The 16,800-nt window shown below is 43.3% G+C and overlaps 5 protein-coding genes across 5 annotated transcripts; 1 reads left to right on the top strand and 4 right to left on the bottom strand.

Annotated features, from left to right (window-relative positions):
* Window positions 1–10,047: 10,047 nt before the first annotated feature.
* LOC6604945 lies at window positions 10,048–11,119 on the bottom strand. The gene is made up of 2 exons (XM_002029752.2): window positions 10,577–11,119; window positions 10,048–10,506 (listed from the first exon to the last, which is right to left on the bottom strand). The coding sequence occupies exons 1-2, from the start codon at window positions 11,098–11,100 to the stop codon at window positions 10,341–10,343; spliced, it is 690 nt and encodes a 229-aa protein (XP_002029788.1). The 5' UTR covers window positions 11,101–11,119; the 3' UTR covers window positions 10,048–10,340.
* A 639-nt stretch (window positions 11,120–11,758) lies between these two features.
* Window positions 11,759–12,585, bottom strand: LOC6604944. Its single transcript, XM_002029751.2, is given in 3 exon segments — window positions 11,759–12,211; window positions 12,213–12,234; window positions 12,236–12,585. Coding segments are annotated over 3 exon segments (549 nt in total). The 3' UTR covers window positions 11,759–12,034.
* A 130-nt stretch (window positions 12,586–12,715) lies between these two features.
* LOC6604943 lies at window positions 12,716–13,497 on the bottom strand. The gene is made up of 2 exons (XM_002029750.2): window positions 12,978–13,497; window positions 12,716–12,913 (listed from the first exon to the last, which is right to left on the bottom strand). Exons 1-2 carry the CDS (start codon window positions 13,478–13,480, stop codon window positions 12,787–12,789), a joined length of 630 nt encoding a protein of 209 aa, XP_002029786.2. The 5' UTR covers window positions 13,481–13,497; the 3' UTR covers window positions 12,716–12,786.
* A 386-nt stretch (window positions 13,498–13,883) lies between these two features.
* LOC6604942 (mucin-5AC) lies at window positions 13,884–15,343 on the top strand. Its single transcript, XM_002029749.2, has 2 exons — window positions 13,884–14,342; window positions 14,736–15,343. The coding sequence occupies exons 1-2, from the start codon at window positions 13,902–13,904 to the stop codon at window positions 15,321–15,323; spliced, it is 1,029 nt and encodes a 342-aa protein (XP_002029785.1). The 5' UTR covers window positions 13,884–13,901; the 3' UTR covers window positions 15,324–15,343.
* On the bottom strand, window positions 15,338–16,401 carry LOC6604941. Its single transcript, XM_002029748.2, has 4 exons — window positions 16,314–16,401; window positions 16,150–16,255; window positions 15,572–16,091; window positions 15,338–15,505 (listed from the first exon to the last, which is right to left on the bottom strand). Exons 1-4 carry the CDS (start codon window positions 16,353–16,355, stop codon window positions 15,379–15,381), a joined length of 795 nt encoding a protein of 264 aa, XP_002029784.2. The 5' UTR covers window positions 16,356–16,401; the 3' UTR covers window positions 15,338–15,378.
* Window positions 16,402–16,800: the final 399 nt, after the last annotated feature.

Genomic DNA, 16,800 nt, shown 5'->3' with positions numbered 1-16,800 from the left:
TGGATTGCTTTCTGCTTTTTGCCCGGCTCGCAGTTTGCAGTTCGCCATTCGCCGATTTCGCAATGCCAGCTCGCAACTGAGCTTCCTTTGGTGGGGCTTGTTTTGTTTTTCTTTTCATTTTAAGTTTTTTTCCTGGCTTTTTGTTGGTCCGACTGTGTGTGCGGGTATGCTGGAATTTCTATGCTTATCATCGGCTCGATCTCACCTGTTCAATTCATTATTTTCTATAAATAAACGACAGGCGTCCGGGCAATTTACATTGCTCCCCAGTTCGGCCGTAATTAAGTTGAGCAGACTGCGCTCGCATTCGCTTTACTTGTTTAATAACTCGGCAAAGGAAGGAAGCGCAGATCCTGGGCTTGGCTTTTTCGGGGGAAAGGTCAGCCGGCAATGGCAATCCATGAAATTCAATATGTATCCCGAGATCCGTGGCTCCCGTGGATGGTACTTCTGCTGCTGCGGTGGCCAATTTCGCGAATTCGTGCAACTTTTCTGCCTGCGCGTCTGCGCATGAAGAGCTCCCCCGAACCAACACACTCGCAAATGTACTGCGAGCATTTGTATCTGTATCTGTAAATGTATCTGTGTACATGTATCTGAGAGCCTGGGCGGCGGCCTCTTTGGCCTGGAATTTCTGTGGCTCGTTTTCTTTCATTTCGGTACCTAAACATTTTTTTCTTTCCCGTTCTTTTTTAAATACGAGTTTTGCGTTCTTCTTATGCGGCACCAGCGCTTCCTCAGCTCCTTCCCTTCCCTTCCCATCCTGCACAAATATGGGCCTATGATAACATTGTCTTCGGCGGAACGCGTGAAAGTTGCTGTGGCCCCAAAGGGTTTCAGCCAAAAAGTCCTCACTTTCCACTCAGCGAGTGTGTGTGTAGTAGCTCAAACATTATCCATGAGACACAAATCTTCAGCGGTTTTTATTTATGCCGATTCGGGATCGTCTTTGCCATTGTCGTGTGTCGCAAGGATCTTATCGCGGATCCCATCGCCTTTGACTTTGCAGGAGGTTGGCCCGCTCAAAATTTGTTGAACCACATTATGTTGATGGAATATTTGTATATGCGATCGAAATCTTATCCCTCCAATGTGTTGCTGCTTAAGGTAATGGCTGGAATGTCATATAAATTTTAAAATTGCCTTATATCAGATTAAATAAATCTGCGCCTCACATTGTTTACCCCCTGACAAAAGCATTGAAATGTTTAAAATATTTCCAAACTTATTGCTAGTCATAAATTATTGGCACAAAGAGATCATCACATAATTCATATTATTTTTCACAGATTTTTTTTTAAGCTGAATGTTTTTAATATCCTTAGTAAGAAAGCAAGTAATTGTCCTACTACCCTGAAAACTATGCATAACTTCAGATTAACTTTCGCTTAGAAAAACCGAAAATCCTTGAGAATTTGCAGTAAGTCCGTCGAAGCTGCCGAAAAAAGATACGAATAACTTTCAGCTGTAACTTTTCTGTAAAAAGTTTGCGATCCCTTCGAAGAGACAGCCATAAATTCTATAAAATTTCTTTTCCTTACAGCCAACTCCGTCTGGAAAAAGCAGGAAACAAGTTTAATAGTTGCCATCGGTGGCAGCAAAAGGGGGGCTTAGAGCTTAACAAGATTTTTGCGTACTGAGGCTCCAGCTGGGGGAAGAATTTCGAGTTGTGATGGCTAGATGGCTATTGAAGCTTGTCATGAAAAGATTGGCATGCGTGGCTGCGAAATGCGAAAAGTTTTCGGGGCCAGCCAACTGGCTAACGACCCTAGCCTGATTACGTATACGCCCCGTTGTTCTAGCCTTTTCATACTGCGGCGTGGGAATCCAACAGATTCGCGACACCAAGAAGCCAAAGTAAAATAAAGCGAGGCGAAACAAAGACGGCCAAATCGGACGCTGCTGAGTCTGGTGGATGGTGCATGAATCACCGCGCCTGCATCGCAGGAATCGTTGGATGAGGCTGGCAAACTGGTTCTGCTGGAATGCAGATAACTTCTTGCCCAGCTCCAGACTCCAACCAGAACAGCCCGGGCTGCTTCAAGTGCGGCAATTTCATGCCCGTCCGCATCGAAGCTCTGCATATTAAATATTTAAGGCAACGGCATCAGGCAGAGCCCAGAAATCAGAACCAAAACCCAAAGGCGAACCCAGCCAAACCAAACCAAACCGAACTGAGGTGAACTGAAGAGTCCGCACTAATTTAGTGAAATTCGCACACTCAGCCAACGGCATGCATGCGGCAACCACAAATTTTAATTAACCGAAACAATGGCGGTGTTGTTACATCAAAGGCAACAACATAATCAGAACGCAAATGCCAAGCGGGGGATGCAACCGCAATCCTCTGGCGGTCCATCGAACACCAACTAAATGACCACGAAATTACAGATGCAGATGCAGATGCGGATGACCCTGTTCATCATCAGTGAAGGAATCAGATTTGGTGTTAGACTCAATTTCACATACGAAACGATATGACGATAATATTTTAAGGCCTTATAAGGAACTTGAACGTACTAAAGAACTATCCCCTATGATATGATGTAATATTTCATGCTTTTTGATTTCGTCACTGAATGATTCATCCAAATAGATGACCTTGATCTGCTTTCGCTTCAGGACAACAAACGACGTACCTAGTAAAAAATGCATTACGCAGCTTCAATCGATATTTGGCACTGTCGCCCATTTTGCTGCTGCTGCCGCTGCCGCTGCGGGGCAAGGTCGTCTAAGCGGGCGCTAGATTTTGGGGTGGCACAGCAGCCCGAAATCGGTGACCAAATGGCTGGCACACAACCTTGGGACTTCTTTCTGGCGCCAATTACACTGCAAATGCAGCTGCGTCATTGTAAAAGAGGAATCCCAAATGCTGGACATGACGTCAGTTGCCGGATTGAGTCAGCAACGGCGACAATCAACTGCCACAATCCCAATGGGAGACGCAGCAATCCAAGTGATAAATGATTGAGGCCGAGTGGAAAACATCGCACATACTTGGATACTTAATTTATGACATCGCAGATGAGTCGAGATACAAATTGCATTTAATTACCTCACGTTATGCAAATCAAATGTTATTCATGGCTAGCAACAATGATGTGCCAGACAGGTGATATTCTATTGCAAATTAATACATTTATTGTTTAGAGCAACGTAGCTTGGATTTTTACTTTTACAAATAAGGAAGCTTTTACAAAATTGTACAACTAACAAATATTGATAGAAGAAGTACAGAAACTGTACAGAGGTGTGTCAACAAAAAAAAAATTAGTTTTTAGAGAACCAAATAAACAAATGAACCAAAATTATGTACAAAGAGCTTAACAAAATATGGATCCAAAAATCTATTGATTTAATCAAATTTGATTGCATAAAAAGCGACTATATTAATTACTGTTCAAGAACTGTTTGCTCGCTCTGGTCAGTGCAAATATTAACCTGCACCAGTATATTTATTACGTATGCCACCCCATAGCAATAATAGTCATTAAACGAGGCGCCACCGCCATCAGAAAAGGCGACTGTCGGTCGGTCGATTGCATGGAGAAGGGGGCGGCGATGGCAGATGCCATTTACATTGATTAAATATTTTGTCCGGCCAAAAGGTATTTGACCGTTTTCTGATTGAGAGCTCGGCAAACAATTGCCGATCAAAAATTGGTGGGAAGCGAAACAAATTATATATATTTGCAGTGCGGCGGCGTTTTAATTCAATTCGCGCTCATTGCATTGCAATTTTCACAGCAACTTGCAATTAGCGGCAATTTAAGCGCATTTCCTACGCACGCAGCATAAAATTAAATAGGAGTCCGCCGGATGGAGAGGTTACCGACTGGGTGACCGAGTAACTGACTGACTAACTGACCCACTGGCGTTTGGGGCGGAACTCCGAGGAGGCCAATTGCCCGCCCTCGAGAGCGTCTGAGTGTCCGGCTATTTGACTAATGAAAGTATCGCAGTGAACGGCGAAAGTAGCCCACTCTCTCAGGCCACTTAATGGCTCCATTTTCCCGAGGCAAGTGACCCACTCCACCACCACTCACTACAGCCACCCCGTCCACCACCCACTTGGCCAGCAGCCTCCTCCCAGGGCGGTTGTGCAATGCGATTGTGGGTCGACGGTTGCGGGACGGCGGTCAACTGCAATGCTGCAAGTTATTGCAATGTGGACACCAGTGAGCGCTGCCCACTCTCGACTATTGCCACATGATTTATCAACTGAGTTCCACACGCGAATAGAACCTATATGTATATATATTGCTGAAAGTACACAGGGTAGTGTTATAAAAAACAGATATTTTTCAAATTATATTCATCTTAAACATTAAATACAGAAATTTAAAAATGGGTAATCATAAAATATAGCCATATAAAATATAACGGAACCAGTGAATTGATACTTAAATATTAGAAATATATTTGCTTAAGATATTTTATTTACACAGTCTTAAGGACTTATTTCTTTACTGGCGTTTCATTCCTATTATTTGTGATAAAATATTTTCAAGTAAATATATTACAAATTTAGCCTTTTGTTGTGTTATTCTAACTACAGATTTTCTCTCTCTGCACGGCGATTTAGAAGTGACAAAAATGGTTATAAATGTGCCCACACGTTGCTGCCACAGATTTGGCGTTGTGTGGGCTCAGTCGAGAAAAATCCAATAGATAAGACACATATATGTGTATCGGATAAGTGCCCGTTTCGATAGCAGCCGTCACAATGTTTGACTTTTATAAAATAATTTACTTACAATTTGCACATGTCAATCGGCAATTGGCTGCGACAATTGTCGTTTTGCCAGCGACAATTAGCGCTGGCTGAGCATCCATCCATTTACCCACTTTGTTCCCACACCGGCTGATTTATGGATGGTCAGATGGATGGTCAGCCATCTGGGTTCCGCATTCTTCAAACGGGGTATCGTGCGTTATTAATGCCCAACTGGCAGTGAGCTTTGACTGGTTAGAAGGCCGCCAAGGAGGCGAATCTCCCAGATGGAGCACCCAACTCCATCCACTGGGTGAATTACAGTCATTTGCATGGGCCATTGCAATCTATTTTAATTGACGATAGGAATTGATGTTTTGTTTGGAAAAAGGGGCATGCATTTACATATTAAAATAATCACAATTAAACTATACACTTAATTTATTTAAAATCTGTGTTTCTAATTAACTGCTGCTCACCTGCGCTTTCATTAAAAATTCACATATTCGATCTGATCCTAACTTAATTAATTGTTGCAGAAAAAAAAATGTGAAAACAATTTGCCACTGCGAGTTGCAATGCACCATAAATTTAAGTAGTTCTAAGTAACGGCGAGCTTTAAAAAGCGAACAAATCTGTGCATAAAAAGCAAAACAAATTGCCACCAAATGAATTTGCATCAAACAGCGCATTAAAGGCATAAAAAACTAATGCACTTGAATAATTAAGAGCTGACCTGCATTTGTCCGCTAATCGCAGTCCATTGCAAATGGCTGTGTGTCGAATAGTTGGACAACATTCTTAATTTGGTCATTTGTTGACAATCTGCTGAAAAAAAAACAACCATATAGTTAATGGCTACACATTAGCACACGCACTTTAATGACATTATACAAGTGAGTTTGCAAATTAAGTTATTTTCTGCAAAACGCCTCAGTAGCTTTGATAGTGCAAGCTATCACACTTGCAAATAGATATTCTATGTTCATAGATATTCATTTCAAATTTAGGCTACTTTTATTTAATTAAGCCAGTAGCAATAGCTTAAACTGTGCAAATAGTTCAATTAAATCGCTGACAATAACTTACCACACTTTAAAAGCAGATTATGGCGTTGGAAAACCCCTTAATCGGAATAATATTTAACTGCATTATTGCCTTTCCCTGACAAACAGGCCGGGAATCAGTTGCGCGGTTGCAGGATTTAAAATGGCGTGCATTTCCATTTCATTTCCAATATGAAAATCCATCTGTTAAACTCATTTCAATGAAGCGCACTTTTCGAGGGATTTACTTAACTATGAACTATTTATGAATGTGTTTGCCAGTTCATAGTCGAAAGCCCACATGGTGGCAGCACTGACAGGTCAAAAGATACGACTCTGTGGCAGTCTGTCATCCTGGCTGCTGACAGTTCCCTTTGCCACATAGCACATAGTTCACAGCTCACGGCATGTGACGCATTTGCCACTGCGCTTCATTATGCAGGTCTTCCTGCTCCTCCCAGCCCGGAATCCCTGGCTTGCCGTACACATATGCATCAGATCCTTCCTTCCTGCACGCCACCACATGCCTGCCATTCCGGCAGTCGTCCTTTGGAGCCAGTGATGGGCAGCTAGCATGCGGATATCGAAGGTAAATATCTCAAGATCTGGTTAGATGAATTTAATATACTGCAGTTTATAAAGTATTCAAAAGGAAAACATACAAATGCGAAAAAATAAATACTAAAAGAATTCAAAACACATAATCAATATTTTAACACAGCACTACCAACTAATATAATAGCCCAGAAATATTAAATTATATATTTTTCCACACTTTACCACCAATTCATCATAATTTCAATCCTTTTTCATATTTACCATTAACTGAAGGGGTGCAGTGCTGCTACCCTGTATTTCGAGTAAGCGTGTTACCTTTGCCACCTCTGTTTGCCACCTGGCAGCGTCCTTTCCTCCAGATCCCCCCAACATTGTTGTGGGTGGCAACACACGCGGTGGGGCAGCTGCATTGCCGCATTATATAATAATGCATGGGCGTTTGGACCGCGGCCTCGTTGACCTCATCGCATGGCTGTGTCAAAATTGTTCGACAAGCTCGTGTACTTGAACTGTCAACCTATTTGTGTGTGTGCGTGGGTGGGGCTTTGGGGTCCCGACATGTTGTTGTTTTCGTGTTTACGTGTTCTGTTGCTCTTGTTTTCGGCGGGACAGGATTAACTATCGAGCGGTTTGGCGCACTTTTGCATATTTATAATTGCGAGTCACGTTTAGGGTCCAAGTTTGCTACGGTTTAAATGGTTCTATGAAGTTGAAACGAAATTTAAATGCTTTGCGTCCCTAACTGCGTAGGTGAGATGGAAAAAGGTATTAAATACTTTAAGACTTTGGTGCTTTTCATCATTCCATCAAATACATGCCACGAATGTTTAAAATGTTTCACATTTTAAAGTAAATATTTAAGATTTCATTACTATGGTTTTGATGTTCAAATGCTTAGCTAATATATATTTATAAACCAATAATCGTTCAAGGTTATTACTAAATATTCTTTTTTTAGCAGCAAACTAAGGCTGCTGTGTACTTTTCGAAAACCAATTCCATTTCCAGAGATTCATCGCTATCAAAAGCAAAATAAACAAAACTATAGTTCGATGTATTTGGCAGTATGGCCAATTAACCCGAAATTAATGGATAAACAAACTAATGGGCAACCTGCCCATTGAAACCGAGAAACGAAATAAATTAATTGCAGTCGCCAGGGGCATCGCCGCAGGTGGGCGGTACTATCTGTCAATGGGGTGGTGCTTTCGGTGGTGCTTTGGGTGGTGCTGGCCTGGTGGTTCCGTGGCTGGGTGGTTGTAGTGATGCTGGGGCGTAGGCCCAACAGGCGCCATGCCGCAATTTCGGCCGACGATTCGAAACAACAGATGGAAATAGAACTTTAATTAAAAGCCGAGAGCCAGCTAGAAATAGCGCTGCAAGGGGAATATAAAATAAGCCAACATTCTAATAAGGAAAATAGTTAATCACACACACTCACAGGCGCCCACAAGATGAACTGCATACTGAGAGAAAATAGTGGGACACTTATCACTAAAGAAACAAAACTAGTACAAAATCATAAGAAACCGTTTTTACTAACTGGTGCAAAAAAAAAATATGCATTTATATTCCTTTCATTCCTAGAAATTTCTTGCAGTGCCTTCAGACACATGCACCAACAGGGTAAACAGCGGGTGCTCTCTGCTATTTAAAGCCCATTTGCAGTTGGCCTTATTTCAGTGGGGATCTTGGCCCAAAGAGGCCATATCTGGCGCTTGAAGGCGTTCGGGGCAACCGCATTCAGATGCGATGATATGTCAGCCGGCGACTAAGCACGCTCCAGATGCCTCGAAGGCGGTTCGACGAGGCCTGTTTTCGCAGCTGGCTCGCTTCGCCGACTTGGCTGCATTAAAGCCGGCTTCACAACATGGTTAAAACTAATCGCGAGGAACTCCGAAACGGGCTGCTTGACAAACACAAAGCCGGCGACAGGTGAAAGGACGCCTCTAGTGGCTGCCATTCAAGACTTTTGCACAAGCAGGGCCTTAAAGTTCGGCCCGGGTATTCATCAGTAGTTTCAGGGCCTCTGTCCCATACAATTTAATTAGTCTAGTAAGACTTCCTCGTTTTCTCATTCTATTAGGGGAAATAATTAATGAATTCATCTGGCCTAAGTGCAGTGCCATTATACTTATATTTATATACATCGTGGATAACTATGCCGCGATGAGGATGATGACGACGTTGTCGGGTCTGTTGATTCTTGACGTTGATGAGTCGCAAGAACAACTGAAAGTTATCTCGCGGTTGAAAATTAGGGGGCTTGTTGGTGTGGCACATATGCCAACTGAACGTGAGTGCCATGATTACATAGCTGATGAAATATGCATTATCTGCTGGTTTTGGGACGAAAGTTTTCCGTGAAAATAAAAGTTGAGAGCGCACTAAAAGCCCCCAGCACTATGTATTTGCTCTGCTGAAAGAGGGAAAGTTTTAAGAAAATGCAGTCGCGGATGCAGCAAGGATTGTTAAATTCATAAAATAATTGAAGCAAGTAATATCGTTATGGTAGAAAACTAACATGGATTTTTAGAAAACAAACATAGCATACTGAATTAATAGTTATGTTAGTACAAAATATGATTGTATATACTCAGAAACCAAATTTAAATTTTCTTTTGTATAGAACGATACAATACCTCACCCGTTTCAGGTCTAAAAATTCCACAGAAAAATATGGTTTCTCAAAGCTATTCATAATCTGTAGTCATGGCGGATTTTGCTTAAGTGATTCTATAATTTGCGTATTAACGTATCTATATTTCCCCCAGCGTCATAAATCTAAATAAAAACGTTTAGGAAGCAAAGAAAAATCCAACGCCTACAGCTAGATTATCACCCTGGCCAAAAGTATATAGCATTGTTGGAATATAGATATGCGACTGGGCCTAAAACGAGATATACCGATTATAAATATACAGATTTCACCAAGTACGCGGTTTGCTTTTCGATTTAATGGAACTCGGGGATTACCTTAGTGGACCGCAGAAATTTGTGGCCACCGTGTCCATCAAAGTGTGTGCAAGTCACCTCACCTCCGCATTTGGACCCGGAATTCCTGCACATCCCAACCCCCTTCAATCAATTGCACATTGTGCACGTAGCCGCAGGAGAAACTATGTGCGTGTTTTGGTTGAATTTTTGGCAGGGGGGAAATGGCGAGGTCGTAGCTGGGGCTTTGGGGCGTGTGAAATGGAAACCATTGAAACCGAAAACACTGAATGAAAACTTTGTGGCACAGCCTTGGGATCGAATTGAATTTTCGGTGGCATGCCACCAGGCCACAAACTTTTGCGACCCGTGTGGCCATGTAGCTGACCCACATCAACTCATAGGAGGAGTCGGGGAAAGAGAACCGAATGGAAAAAATCTGCGAGTGTCTGGCAAAGATTTTTTTATGGCATGTGCTCGGGAAAAAAAGGGAAAAGCTCGGAAAACTTGTGAACGTTAAAGCTACTGGGCACACTTCATAATTGTATGCGAGTTCTCTCCAAACTTCTGCCTGCGAGGCCGGCAAAAGCTCCAAGGTGCAAGTGCCAACGTGGCGTATACGTCATAAAGGGCATAGACCACAATTTGGCCTGCATGTGCCAGTGGCAGTGGATTGAATGTGAAGCATCTGTTGGGAGAAATACTCGCGCAAATTGAATGGCAGGAAAAATCGATTTAAGTTGCACTTTGTTCATTAAGCCACGTTCTCTTGATGAATTGCAAATGCAATGGGAATTTGGGAGGAATTTGTCGGCGTTTCTGAATTTCGATTTCATTGAATCAACCATTTTGGCTTGGTGAACAATACTATTTCTCTTTCTTTCTTATAGTGCATATATACATTAATACATACAAGACAATAAGATTCATTTCTACCTTTAAAGTTTAAAGCCAACAAACTTATTAATTACGGTCTGTTGGCAGCACAACATTTGCTTTTCTAATGCACTACCTTCATTTGATTAAGATGCCCTTGCCCTGTGATAATTACCACAATAAAGATACCTCAGACCCTTAGAATCTTAACTCTACGGCAATAATCGGGCGTTGAGAGTCAAACAAGACACAGTATCCGAGCATCTGGCCTGCGTTTGGGTGGTGCAAAGTTTGGAGGTACTGTCGAAGTAGGTGAGTCCTGGACAGGTGTACACATTTCCATAGAAAATACCAGCAGCGGTGTAACAGTTCACATATCTGGAGGAATGGCAATCGATTAGTATTGGAAATAAACTAGCCAATTTGGACTTTCATTAAATGCACTCACTGCCTGCAGGTGGTTGAAGTAATTCTGCCATAAGGATATTTTCCGGCTGTTTGAATGGTTTGACAATACTCGGTGGCATTTTTGATGGCCGTGGTATCGCAGTCTGGCGTACCTGATCTAGAACAGGTTACTGCGTATGTGGCAGGACTGCCACAGATATTGGGGTTGCCCACGTTGCATACATTATTAGTGCCACAGCTTCCACCAATCGATGAACTGGGTGTAGAAGTACCTAGGCACAGCGCAAAGGTATTCCGACTGGTGCAAGCAAAACGATTATCCGAGCTGCACTTATTGCATCCTGTACAACCTGCCGAAGATGCCACGGAGCTGCAAATGGGCGTGCTCTCCGTGCAGTAGTATCCGGTGGGGCAGGTGTAAAGGGTACCGATGGGATCGCTGGCGGATGAGCAGAACTGGAACTCAGTTTCCGATATGCAGGACACGCCATTAGCGTTGCAGGTATTGCAGGCTGCTCGGCAGCCAAGGATGCAAAATCCCAGAACGATCAGTAGGCGCAGCATCTTTGAATGAAACTGAGGAAGTGGAAGACCTGCAAACCAATTTATCTAGTGGGACTTATCTTATCCCAGTGCAGTTTGCTAATCTTCGTTTATATATCTGTTTTAATTGTGGTGCATGCATTTTATTCACGTGACTTAAAAACAAATTATATAAATAAAATACAAGTTCACTTATTACAACTTCAATTAATAAACGCATAAGTCCTCGGAATGTTTCAAGAAATATTTTTATATATTTTACAATGTCAGTTTTAAATATGTTTTCAGTTTTTAACAGGAGGTCACGTTTTTCTTAGTTTATTTGATTAGACTATCAGTTAATAGTGCTCATCATCTTCGTAATAAAACTCTAACCTTTGCATTGAAACTTATTTACCTTAACGTGCCTGAACATCCGTTTGGATAGTGCACATTTCGGTGGTGCTGTCAAAGATTGTGGATCCTGGACAGGAGTACACATTTCCATAAACACTGACACCGGAAAAATAGCAGAAGACGTATCTGAAATAGCTAAAATATCAAGCAAAATGTGTATTAATATTAGATCTACTTACTGCTTGATGGATACCGAAGAATCCTGAACATGGGGAAATCGTCCAGACCGTCTTAAGGTACGACAATATTCCGTAATACTTGCCCTTGTGGCTAATTGATTATCGGAAGAGCATTCATTGCAGCCATTGCATGCAGCCAGAGATACATTTTTGCTACAGACAATGGATTCGCCGGTGCAGTAGTGATTTTTAGGGCAGGAGTACACTTTTCCGCGGGGCACGGATGCAGAGGAGCAGAACTGAAACTCTGTTTGTGAGAGACAGGACACTCTAGACTTCGTGGAACACGACGAATTGCAGAGAGCCTGACAGCCGAGGACTCCTATGGCCAGAAAGACCAGTAAGCGCAGCATTTTTGAATGACACTGAGTTAACAGCGTTTAAGCAAACGAACTTGTTGAATTGCAATTGGGAAGGAAGACAAATTTGGAAGACCAAATTGCAAGGTCTGAGATGGAACAATAGGTGGTGGGTGTTGTTGCCGAGACATCCAGACCAGTACCACTACTGTCGCCTGGACAAGTGGCCTGTGATCCTGCCGCTGGACTACCACAAATACCACGGATTATTGAAATCACAGACCACAACTTCCGACGATCTGGGAAGGAGTCGATGTTCCCAGGCACAGGGCAAATGTCCTTGCGGTGAGGCAGGCAAAAGTGTTGCCACTATCGCAGGTGCCACACCCTATACAGGATCTTTGGGCCACGTCTGTATTGCACGTTTCGTCATTTGCGGTGCAATAATAACCCGTGGGACACGTGTAAACGGGACCAGCAGGTAATGCGCTGCCGGAGCAGAATTGATACGAGGTGTTCGATATACAGGCCACATTGCTCACGGAGGCACACACATTGCAATCCACACGGATACCGAGAATACGGATCCCCACGAAAACTCCAAGTGCCAGCAAGATCAAACAGCGCAGCATCTTTACAATAAACTAGCAATATTGGTGCCAACCAGTTGGCTTTATGCTCTTGCAGTTATCTTATCACTCGGGGAAACTAGAACTCCCAACAAAGAGTTATTATGGCCAGATTGTTGACGAATTAATAAAGTTAATTTATCCACTGATAAAAAGCAGCTTACAAATATATATTTATTACACGACTTCTGTTATAACAATGAACTAGGCACATGTTGACGGTTTAGTCGCTACACAAGTAGAAGTGCTGGCACTGAAGTAGGGTTTACTTGAAGGACACTGCCAGGAATTACCGGACCAGGTTGAGCCCTTGCGGAAACAGTGCACATATCTAAAAATGAAATGTATTAAAAATGAAGATGCACTCATATTAACATAGGTTATAAGCAACTCACTTAAGGCAACTTAAATCATTGGGATAAGGAAAGCGACCCGTGGAGCTCTTTTGGATACACAAATCATCTATTAAGGCGTAGTAGGAACACGAGGCACTTGTGCCGTTTGGTGAGGCCACACAAGGATTGCCAATTTGGGATAGACACACCTCTCCAGTCGAACAGGGATATTCGGTGCTTGCAATTTCATTCACAGCATTGCAAAGTGCAAAAGTTGTTGGACTAGTACAGGCGAATGGTATAATTCCGTCACACTTTCTGCACTCATTGCAGGATGCAACAGCCTCGTTGGAAGTGCATTTCTCTGGCAATCCCGTACAAAATGTATTATTCGGACATGTATACACGGTACCTGTAGGAATAGCGTTTGCCGAGCAGTTTTGGTACTGATTTTTGGACACGCAGGCTACATTGCTCTCAGAGGAACAGATATTGCACTCGGCCTGGCTAAATTTCACTAGAGTGGCCCACCAAAATCCCAAAAAGAGCAGCTGCCGTTGCATTTTCAAGAGTAACTGCATTTAAATCTGAACTGTACAAACTATATAGGTAACTTTCTTATCCAGAAAGCTATTTAAGATAAGAGTATTTGAGTTGTAAAAAAGCTAGTCATATATATTTATCCTTGTCGCCTAACAGGTTTCATACATTTTCGGTTTTATAAATCGCAACTTACAATGTAAACATACAACAAAAATAACCCAATAAAATTTTTCCGATGCCAAAAAGTATGCTACCCTTTCGGTCCGTCAAAGCAGCAAGAGCTTATCTAAATTGGAGCAGTAGCCAAGGTCCCGCCTGCCGAGGTCTTTATGGATTAAGAGCAATCTGCATGCTCCAAAACATCTGCCAAAAAAGCGCTCTATTTAAGCCATATGCCTGCCAGCCACAGACATCAGTCGGAAAAAACAATTCCAACCCGAAATGTCGCCTAACCGTGTTTGGTTGCCACTTGGCCTGCCGCTGCTGCTTTTCCTGCTCGGTTGCCTTGTGCCCTCGACTCGTGGCACCTGCAACGTCTGCAACGCCGTCAACAATCTGACCTGCTACTCCTCGACCCAGATGCAGCCCTGCCAGGTGGACGTCCTGTCCACGGCCACGCCCACCGATTGCCCCAGCGGCTATGTCTGCGTCAGCGGCTCGAGCGGTGTGCTCTGCCAGCAGGAGGACTCGGCATCCGACGGTCAGGCGGACTGCCAGGAGTGCAACAGGTGCGATGAGACCCAGACGTTCGCCTGCACCGGAACCCAGAGCTTCGCCCTCTGCCTGGGCACAGATACCGTCCAGGATTCGGTGGGCACCTGTGCCTCCGGTTATGTGTGCAACATCAACGACACCCAGATATGCGGTCTGCCAGCGGATGGGGTAAGTTTGCCTTTCTTCTTCTGGGTGAAAATGGGATGTTTGCTAAAGAACAGGTGCTCCTCCAGGATGCTGAGATGACTCTGAAAGGAAATTAAACTTTTAAGAAGCACTATTCATTAGGATGTGATACTAAGTGACTGGAGAAAATAAGCTCTTTGTATGCAATTTGTTTCGTTAAAGCTTGAATTATTATAATTGATTTTGAGGAAACTAAGCGGTTTTGAGGAACCAACTAGACTTATTTATTTACCAATTATGTCTTTCCTAATATGACTCTCGTTTAAATAACTTTATCAAAATGTGCAGTCAAGGAAAACGCTATTGATTCCGTGACAGAATATATTATATATTCCTCTGCCCCTCAATAAATAATATATCTGCATAACTCTGCAGGTGATGCCGACCTGTTCGTATACCGATGACTCAACCACAACCACAGTGAGCAGCACCACTAGCTCCACCACAGCGGCACCACCGTCCACCAGCTCGGCATCCATTTACTGTGCGGCGGTTCAGTCGCAGGGAAAATACGCGGTCGGATATAACGCGTATACGACCTGTCGCCAGTATATCTACTGCACTCTGGTTGGCGGAAGTTGGATTGGCCAGACCTATACTTGTCCGGGATCCATGTACTTCGACAGTGCCTCCGAGATGTGTGTGTCCCCCATGCCGTCCACCTGTTCCACCACTGCAAGCACGACTTCCACGACGACTGCGGCACCCACGACCAGTAATCCGGAGGCATATTGCCAGGCGATGCAGTCGGCGGGCTACTACCCGGTGGGTACGGATTCCAGCACCACGTGTCATCAGTACATCGACTGTTTTCTGAACGGAGGCACTTGGGGTGGCAATATGTACACATGTCCCGGTAGCCTCTACTACGACAGTGCCAGCAGAACCTGTGTCTCCACCTTACCGTCTACATGCTCCACCACAGTGGCCAGTTTGACCCTCAATGGAGTGGTTTTAGATTAAAAGAGGAATCTCTATGCAAAGAGTATTTGACGGTTTATTTATAATGAGCGGAACATTAAAGACAGTAGCCGGGATTTACGTAGACGCAACTCTGAGTTTGAGCAACAAACCAGGAATCCGTGGGACAGTTGTATTCCGCAGATTTGCTAAGAACATTCTTTTGAAAGTAGCAACTAATGTAGCTGTAAAGATAAGTGATTTAATAAAATGAGTGATGTGGAAAATTTTACGCATAATTGTGTACGCACCGCTGGCAATAGGGATCCGCAGGAATGACGGGAAAAAGACCAGTGGCATTCCTTTGGGCGCACATCTGGGCAGGAGTTAGAGGCGTCACTGTAGTGGTCTCGGTGGTTACAGTTGAATCGGTACTGCTTTCAGTAGTGCTCTCAGTGGTACCGCCAGTAGTTTCGGTGGTCACGGGCGCTGGAGTGGTGGTGTCCACCAGTTCGTCATTTATGTCACAGGTCAGCGTTTGACCCTCGACCTCAGGCACACAAATCGAAGTACTACTGGCATCACAAACCGTACCCGTGGGGCAGTAACCAAATTTCCCAGTGGGTCTAGTGGCTCCATAGCACATCTGAAAGATTCCACGACTCTGGCAGGCGAATAGATAATTCCGATTGGCATTGCATTGGCCACATTGAGAGGTATCCCCGCAACTTGGAGGCCGCTGGCTGCTCTTCTGAACACAAATCGCTGTGAGATTGGTGCAGTCGAATCCTTCTAGGCAATGGTATACTTGATCCCGATGTGGGGTTCCATCTGAGAAATCACGATAGGTCAATAAAAACTTTTTAAATTATTTTCTGCAATTTGTTACCTCCAAAACACAAGTAAAAGGACGTGGAGTTTATGCAGGCCACTTGATTTGATTGACAGACATTGCAATCGGACACCGTTTGTGCCACCATTAAAGCTAGAACCACCTGCGAAATATTTTTGCTCTTCACTTTTCATCTTGGTATACCACAAAAGCGTTATTACCATCACTAGTCCTTTCACTACATTTTCCATTCTTTGGGACATTTTTGGACTTCCGAACTGCTACTGCTCACTGTCAAGGTTCTGTTGGTACTAACAGTTGGCTTATGATAGGTGGATGTCTAGTCTACTATGTTTATCTACTCTTTACTTTTCTCTGCTAATTGTTTTATTTGACTTGGCTTTCCACATGATTGCTGTTTCGTGGTGTATCATCCTATGATGGGAATGTTTCCAGAGATTCTGATTGATATGTGGGTGCGGACTTCAGATAGATGGAACGGATTGCTCAAAGAAAGTTTTTAGTAAGTGATGCCAATCCTCAGGTTAATGACTGCTCATAGTATTTAATTGATAATTAAATATTAAGAACGAAAGGTTTCTGAACTCTAGTATACTGTTGTCGAATCAGTTGCAACATTTGTTTGTTTCGCTAATATGTGATGTCATTGAGTGCATTTTCCTGGTACTTTATAATTGCGGTCGTATA

This window comes from Drosophila sechellia, chromosome 3L, assembly GCF_004382195.2.
Source record: "Drosophila sechellia strain sech25 chromosome 3L, ASM438219v1, whole genome shotgun sequence".
Taxonomy (NCBI): Eukaryota; Metazoa; Arthropoda; class Insecta; order Diptera; family Drosophilidae; genus Drosophila; species Drosophila sechellia.
Note: the sequence above shows the minus strand (reverse complement) of the source record. Positions and strands in the feature narration are given on the sequence as shown.

What these genes read in the sequence shown, in the direction of transcription:
- LOC6604945 (XM_002029752.2), bottom strand. Translation starts at nt 11,100, where the DNA reads ATGCTGCGCCTACTGATCGTTCTGGGATTTTGCATCCTTGGCTGCCGA. An exon ending in ACTTCAACCACCTGCAGGCA is followed by an intron (nt 10,507 to 10,576) that starts GTGAGTGCATTT and finishes CCATTCCTCCAG; the next exon opens with ATATGTGAACTGTTACACCG.
- LOC6604942 (XM_002029749.2), top strand. Translation starts at nt 13,902, where the DNA reads ATGTCGCCTAACCGTGTTTGGTTGCCACTTGGCCTGCCGCTGCTGCTT. An exon ending in GCGGTCTGCCAGCGGATGGG is followed by an intron (nt 14,343 to 14,735) that starts GTAAGTTTGCCT and finishes ATAACTCTGCAG; the next exon opens with GTGATGCCGACCTGTTCGTA.
- LOC6604943 (XM_002029750.2), bottom strand. Translation starts at nt 13,480, where the DNA reads ATGCAACGGCAGCTGCTCTTTTTGGGATTTTGGTGGGCCACTCTAGTG. An exon ending in AATGATTTAAGTTGCCTTAA is followed by an intron (nt 12,914 to 12,977) that starts GTGAGTTGCTTA and finishes TTTCATTTTTAG; the next exon opens with ATATGTGCACTGTTTCCGCA.
- LOC6604941 (XM_002029748.2), bottom strand. Translation starts at nt 16,355, where the DNA reads ATGTCCCAAAGAATGGAAAATGTAGTGAAAGGACTAGTGATG. An exon ending in TAGTGAAAGGACTAGTGATG is followed by an intron (nt 16,256 to 16,313) that starts GTAATAACGCTT and finishes AATATTTCGCAG; the next exon opens with GTGGTTCTAGCTTTAATGGT. An exon ending in CTTTTACTTGTGTTTTGGAG is followed by an intron (nt 16,092 to 16,149) that starts GTAACAAATTGC and finishes GTGATTTCTCAG; the next exon opens with ATGGAACCCCACATCGGGAT.